Source organism: Hylaeus anthracinus, unplaced genomic scaffold (genome assembly GCF_026225885.1).
Source record: "Hylaeus anthracinus isolate JK02 unplaced genomic scaffold, UHH_iyHylAnth1.0_haploid 11989, whole genome shotgun sequence".
In the NCBI taxonomy this organism is placed as follows: Eukaryota; Metazoa; Arthropoda; class Insecta; order Hymenoptera; family Colletidae; genus Hylaeus; species Hylaeus anthracinus.
The window spans coordinates 10005402-10013321 of record NW_026534337.1 but is presented as its reverse complement, the minus strand read 5'-3'; the positions used below and the strand labels follow the sequence as shown (position 1 = coordinate 10013321).

At 45.1% G+C, this 7920-nt stretch overlaps 1 protein-coding gene across 3 annotated transcripts in view; it reads right to left on the bottom strand.

Moving 5' to 3' along the window:
- The window catches only part of LOC128887947 (uncharacterized), a 478906-nt gene that overhangs the window by 10640 nt on the left and 460346 nt on the right, over positions 1 to 7920 (bottom strand). For all 3 annotated transcript variants that reach the window (XM_054144471.1, XM_054144472.1, XM_054144470.1), the window contains one exon: positions 2782 to 3188. In XM_054144471.1, coding sequence (XP_054000446.1) covers positions 2782 to 3188 — 407 coding nt within the window. The remainder of the gene's footprint in view (positions 1 to 2781; positions 3189 to 7920) is intronic.

Sequence of the window (7920 nt, the reverse complement as noted above, 5' to 3'; positions counted from 1 at the left end):
CTCTCTCTCTCTCTCTCTCTCTCTCTCTCTCTCTCTCTCTCTCTCTCGACCATCAGCGGATTAATCTGACACTTCGATTCCCCCAGAGGGATGAACGCAAACAGGAGGAGAGGCCCGTAGAGACAATCCCAGCGAGAATTCGCCACGATTCGTATTATCAACAAGCCGCTCCTCGAGTTACCAAGCTCGAAGAGCCGATCGGTATCCGATCTCTGATGAGAGCGGAGGCGAGGCGGTGGAGAGATTTCTTCAATTTCACGGGTCTGTTCGCCCCCCTTCAATTACCGGCACTTAACCAGCAATAATTAGACGTTCCAGGATTGGGTATCACGGCTGGCGCGGACCTTTAAAGCGAATAAAGTCGAGACGGGGATAAAGGAGAGAACGCCCTTCCGAGAGCTTGTTCATATTTTTCTCCTTGTTCCCATCAGCTCCCGGTTGCTCTCTCTCTCTCTCGCGCCGTTCTCACCCCGCCCCCGCTGGTTCGGCTTCTTTCTTTCAATCGGCCGCGGCAAATCACGGGGAATCTCGTAAAACCGTGAAAGGACTCCGCTTTTGTCGTCGACGAGCGCTGAAAAGAACGACCGACCCGTAATAATCGTCCTAGGGAGAAACTATCGTTCGCTTCCAACGACGATCCCCGCTGGTAAGTGATTGCGTCGGGGATTAGTTCTGTTTTTATACCGGTTAACTGACCATTACGTCCGCGGCGGATATCGACGCTCGATCGTTGTTCCCGCGATCGACGGAATTAGCGCCCTTGTTCCAACGACCGTCGCGACGTATTTGCCGTAAATCGACGAGGAAATCTTAGTAAATCGCGTACCTCTCTCGAGATACTTCGAGATCAATTTTCTCGAGAACAAAGCAATCTGCAGAAAAACTTCCTGTATACTTTCGACCAACTCTTTAAAGCACGATCATATACAGGCGGGCGTCGACTTTCGCACATTTTTAAACATTCGACTTTTTAAGCCAAAAGAAAATACCAAATTACATCGCTCTATTTTCGAACATTCAACATTCGCACGTACTTTCAGGAACCAATTGTGTGCGAAAATCGAGGGCCCGCTGTGATACATAACAAATAATCCTTCTTTTCCTGGCTGGACCAAAAAAGGCCACGTCGAGCGTTCCTCCGTCGTTACGCCGCTATAAAGTTCGATAAGTGCATTATCGCTCGAGCATTTCCAAGTCAATTTCAGAAAATCTATCTCACGGAGTCCCTCGTTCCCCTCGGTTGCGATGTCGACGATTTAATGGTTCCACGAATGATTCAGTATCTCTCATTTCGCCGCGGTGTTTCGGGTCACGTTATTCCGGGAAGAAAGAGAGAAATTGACGGCTGAGAGCGGGTCAGCCGGGGCCATAAACGCGAATTTAGTTATATCGGTGGCACCGTCCGATGTCCCACGAGCGCAATAAATATCTGCCCGCCACCGTTAAGACGTCTAGTATTGCTCCCAGCGTGTACGACCCAGCGCATTGCAGCCACTTCATCACGGTTTCTCCGGTTGGCCTCCAGGATACACCGATCGCTCGATCAAATATGTATCGACCAGCAAAACGCAACGGCTTCACTGATTTTACGACCCGTGTTTTTCGTTGTTTGTCCACGGAAAATCCGCGGCGACGGGAAGAATGTAGAGAACTGGAGGAACGCTCGGCTACCTTAGCTAGTCAGGTTCTCGGCTGTTACGAAATTGGCTGAATCTAATTTTTGTCTACACTTGCTAATGCTTCGAGATGAACTGAACCAAAAAAGACACCGGTGCTTTTAAAGTCTAGATAAATGTTGGTACGTATGTTGGCCCAAGTGTTGCTTCGTCTCAAGAGTGTTCCAAAAATAGCGAGTTTTCTATGAGATCTACGAGATTCTATGAAGCTCTTGATCTTCAGAAAAAATTATTTACCAAAATTCTAGCACGCAGTGCACACAAATAACAGCATTTCTATCCCCGAAACTTTATGACCGCGAAAAGCGCGCGTCGATATAAAACAAGACGTTCCAGGTGCGTCGGTGTAAAATTAATTTAGAAATTAAAGGCGTAAAAGTGGCAAGAGCGCCGCTTTACAGAGCCCCTGGTCCCCGACATCTGCGTATTTCGGAGGGTTTTATAACGGCCACGGTGCAAGGGTGGCTTTACGACGAATAAAAGGCATCGACGGGGGTGGCAGAATTGTGACAGGCGGCGTGAAGTTTACGCAACGCAATTATTTTTATGCCGCGTGCCTTACACCTGTACTCTTCTCGTCGTAAACACTCCTCGCTCAACGAAATAACGATGAGCCCCGTCCTCGACTATGGAAGCTTCGAAACAAAGCATCCGACGGAAAGAAAAGGGAAAATGAAATTATCGCTGGGGGTGTCAAATTTTTCTTGCTTCGAAGCTTGGAAAATTCTAGGGGGACTTTCACCGAATTTTTTCTGGCCTTTAAACATTTACAATGCTCGGTTTAGTTTAGTGGAACGGAGGACACAGATGTGTTGATTCTTCGCACGAAAGTTTTGTGGGTAAATCGACCAACAATAATATTCGTTTAAGTTTAATTTCTTTGGAACTCGAAGTGTCGATAAGATGAGACTAAGAAAGCAAAGGGTTAAAAGACAAGCATATATCCAAATTCACATTGCCTTCTAATTGATTCTAATAAATCGTCTTCATCTATTGAAGCATCGCTTATTAAAGCATTCAGTAATGAAAATCTCATGAGAAGTCTTCGTAAACCTAACGTTGAATCGTGGAAATAAAGCGTATCTGTAAGCGCATCGACACTGACCTTGGTCTTGGACGCATGAAAGTCGTCGGCGATGGTCCTCAGGTTGGCTCCGACGTTCACCCACTGGTTCTCGAAGTGGGCGCAACAGCTGTTGCAAATCTCCGCGGCGGGTGCCTTCTTCATGGCCGCGGCGCCGCCGCTCTCTGACGCGATTCTGCGTCTTCGCGGCCTTGGTCTCGGGCTCGGAACCGGTGCATCGTCGGTGTTGCATTCCGGAAATTGAAATGCGGCATCTCTGGTCGGGCTGCTCGGCGCCGACACGGTCACTTGGGGAGCCGTGGCCGGAAGTTGTTCGACGGCGGACAGTACGAGATCTGGGAGCGTGAGTCTCGACAGATCGGAGTCTACCAAGACCACAGGATGATCCCGAGATCCGAAATTGTCCCCAGCTCTCCGTGGCAGTCGATCTGAAAAGCAGAGTGAACCGTTCATGAAACATCCGCTCCGTACAAGAGGGAACGACAGGTTTACAATCGAAAGAGTTATGATTTCATGAAATTATATCTATCAAGTATTGGGTGCATGATAAATTTCTTAAATTTTGAGACCTTGATTTGATGCTGAAGTGTGCTAAGACACTACATATAAAAAGGGACTGCTAAAATCAGAGTATTGTGCCCTTTGGTAATTGAAATAAGTTCTGATCCTTTATTTCGACGTTCAAGTATCATCGTATAAGCTGTATATGCTCTGACGAGTACGTTAAATGCGTTGGCCAAAGTAAACAGGACACAGATACGCAACGAACACGAATCGAAGCACATTGCAAGCTTTACAATAAATAACCTAAAGCGCTTCGATATTAACTCTAAGGAGTTAATCCACTTCATTCCACGTAAAATATTCCACAATAATTTCCATCACGCATTTTATGAAATCCTCGCGCGTCTCTGGCGAAATCTTGACTCGAACCTGCTCGCGACATACGATACCGTGGGCACAGCGACGCAAAAGGTTCCCTCGATCATCTCAGAGAGCGATCTAAGCGCGATTCATCACCGTTTTCAGTCGCTCGGAGCGATCACCCTAACTTCTTCCCGTCTAAAAACATATGGACGCGAGATAGACCCCGGATCGACGAAATACGTATTCGAGCGATTCGCATTGAGCGTATCTGTATTTGCCATCGATAATTAATCGCCGTGCAGAACCAGCGTTGCGTCACAACAATGGAAATGCTACGATCTACGCACACCGTCGCGAGCCTGACTCGCGTATAAGGTTTAATGCCACTGGGCAGACAACGGCGAGGCAACGAGTGCCCTGTAATGGCAGCGAGCGACATTGTTGGCTAATGATTGTCTGGAAAATTTACAACGGTCCATTCGACAGCCTTCGTTCCGCGATTTCGACACACAGGGGTAAAGATACCGAGAGATCGTGTACCAGCTGTTGACACTACACGAAGAAAATCTGATGGAGACCTAACGCTAGTATTGGCGAAACAAAAAAAATTCTTAACGGTAAGAGACTTCAAAGTTAAATTTTTTTTGTAGGAATATGTTTCTTGAATATACTTCATTGTACCTATTTAATTTAATTTAATTTGTTCATTACTTGTTCAGTTCGTTCAGTGTTTCTTCAATTTACCATTGTACCTTTGTGCTTTCTAATATACAAGTCTTCACAAATATTCCAGTATTTTCAGTTTTCCACCTGAGTCGTCATCCTGAAAGGGAGCTGTGCTGCTAGATCAAATCTTTCTATATAAAAAATTAAATGTAATATTAAACTACTTTATTCAAATATGTTCCATCTCGTATTCCGAATGGAAAATAATACATTTTGAAATGCAATTTGGAATTAAAATATGATTCCCCTGCATTGTTCGTAGATCAACAAAGAGTTTAATTATTATTCTGTTCTCCTAAATGGTCAACCACTGGTACACTTACCTCATCGAGCGCGGCCGCGGTGCACGCAAATGTTCGTACGCACGCGGCGTCGCGCGTTCTCCGTTCGCCCAATCAAAACCGATTAAAGAGAGTCATACCGACTGCGTTCCATCGAGAAGAAAAGAAACCTGAACGAACTATTCGAAGCTTGTTCGGTATCTGGTAGCTGGGAAACGCGTGATATCAGCCAGCCATAACGGACTGCATTCGTCTCGGTGCATAATCGCGAACGCAGTTTTATCATCCACGATAAAGAAGCGTTTTTCGGTTGATGAGTTCTATGAAGATAGAGTTTTAAAATATCGACACATTCACGCGTGAGTCAAAAATGTCTGATGACTAAAGCATTGATAGAGGAAGTATTCCTACGCTCGCGATTCGTTTACTTGTCTATTATTCTAGATAAAATTAAAAGTGAAACGTAAATAGAAATTATGTCCCTTCACTTTGATAGTACGCGTATATCGCAAAAGTTGCTGGCTACCCAATTACACAATTCTTTCCTTATCGAAAATTTCTACTACAGAGGCGGACTCGGTATTAATTGATCATAATAATCCAGTGTGAAACGCAGCTCACGCGTTCGCACGTAATAATAACGCCAAAGCGGAAACGCGTAGCGTTAACTATAGAAATAAAACACGAGATCATTCGAAAGTTGGAAAGTAGCGAGAGTGCTGTAAAATGATCAAGAACACGCGGTATCGAAGAGTCGTGATTACTGGCATTAAAACTGTGTATATTAAAGATCGTCGCATTTACGGCGATGGAAAAAGGGTCTAGAAGTATACGCAGCCCCGTGCATTCGTTTATAAAATGCAACCTGTATAATTCTTAACGAGAAACGTTGCTTCTTGTTTTTCTTGCTACCGTTATCGATTGGTATTGTTGCGGTTTTATCTGATACACCGAGTGGTCGACGTCAGAAAAGTGAGTGAAAGTACGCAGACTGAAACATTACTTATCGCGCGAATTATTTTAGCAAAGTTCTCGATGTGTACCTAATCATTGGAATTGAAACATTAAGAAAAGTCTAACAAGGCTGCTTCCGAATGCTTCCCAAGTTCCAAACCGTGAGTCGAGAGTCCATTACGTTGAATTGATAATGAAACGCATCTCGGTGGAATTGGACGTGGTACGTGGGCTCGCGGGAACATTTAAGCGCCGCTTTTTACTCGGAGCATGCGAATCTCAGCCGACGCGTGACAAAATAACAATTCCTCCGCGCCTGGGGCCGCCATTGTCTCGTTGGCGCGAGCGAGTGCACGCGGTTGCATCCTTGACATTTCGAGTAAACGTCCGCGGAGGCACACAGGCCACTCGAGGCTCTTTCACTTGTGCAACTCGAGCGCGTGCGCATCGGGACACACATCGTCGCCTACTCGTTCGATTAGCCGTGCATGCGATCGCGAAATCTCGCTGCGACGTAAAAGCGAATCCGAGAGACCCGATGCACTCTCGTGGGTAGCGATGGGACCAATCCAATGACACACTCGTTAACCCTTTCTATCAAGATCGTTTCATAATGGCTAGCTTCGAGCCTGGCAATTTCACGTACAAACATACCCGTGATTCCATTTAACATCGTTAGCGGTATCATAAGCGGTGACATCGGCCAAATTGGGCTGCGAATTGGAGCTGTTACTACTATAGAAATGTGCAGTGTATTTTGCTTTAATGTCGGTTTGATGTTAGGAAGGCGTAGACGGTAGGCATTCTTATGTCACGTCATCCGGAGATGGACACTTTTCTTTTTTTTTTTTAAATATGGCAGACATCACTTTTGTTGGTTTTTGGAGCAGTTTATCCGGCTGCTTCGAAAATGATAAAAATGTTGTCTACTACATTATACGAGATCGATGATAATTTGAATTTTTCATTCTACTAATATAATATTGCTTCACATGTACAGAGTGTTAACGAAACTTTCGAATCAATGCTTCGTGTGAAAAACATCTGTCGCGTTATCTTTGACGTTTTGCAATCTAAAGCATTATCATCGAGATATATACAGTTATAGTCTATTGATGTGACTCCGAGTACTCGCTATTTATATCATAGCTGATCGTTCGACGTGCACGCGAGCACGTACTTCCGACGTGTAAATAGCATACTTTATCAAATTATAGACTTTTTCTAAAAAACTACTAGCTACTAATTTAAATATAAATCACCAAAAGTAACACTATATAAATTGGATATTGGAAAACGTTCCGAATGAAAATTCTACTATCTCTGAAAGCCTCTAAATTAAATAGACAAGGATCAAAAAATTGTGGTTCGAATACGAGGGATGCTTTTTCCCTAACACTTGAAAGTAACAGTAACGAAATGTGCCATAACTCTTAGCTCGAACCAAATTGCCAAGAAACGAGCATTTATACAAATTCATGTTGGCAGCGTTCCCTTGTCAGTCCCATCGCTACTCGTAGGTCGCGGTTGCCGCTTTTCACCGCTTGCAAAACAGCCTTTAGCTTATCCGAAGACATCGACAGACGCCCCGTGTTGCTCGTTCGCGCTTTCTACCGCGATTTTCCTCTCGCCAAATGTCACTACGCCTCGAGAGAGCCGCGTGAGAACGAACCTTTCCCGAAAGCGATTTATATAATAATCGGCCACGGCTAATTATTATCCCTCTAGCGCGCTGATAAAACCGTTCCGCGGATTCCGTCCCGGTTAGGTCGTAATTTACGACCCCGTTAAGCGTGATAAACGGCGAACCTAATTCTGATTTATGCAGGGATTCAATTCGTTTCAATTTCAATCCGGTATCCGCTAGCAATTTCTCGACTTCGCAGCCTTCGAGGCATTCATCGACTTCTCAACGACTTTCCGCCTGATTTCCGGAAATAGTGATAATTCAGAAACTCCCCCTTTCTCTATACTTTCCACTCCAAAAGTATTCTACTCGTCGTTTCACCGCGTTCCCCAATGTCTACATTACATTAAACAATTCTGAAATACTGAAAAGTGCCATAAATATCAACGATCTAAACGTCTCTTCGATAAGAAGGTCAGAAATGCATTTTCCCCGCCGGTCCGCAATGCTTTCAGGGTTACAATTAGAATTCGTCGCCGGGTTTCGATCGTTTCATTCGATACGCGGGATTCTTCTCGAACCACGATCGAAAAGGGAATAAAGCCCGCGCAACGGCGCGCGCGTCCCATAAAAGCCGCGGTTCCCGAGCAAAAAGTGCAGCGCGCACGTGGCCAACACCCGCGCGCGCTCCTCGCGGTCTCGTGT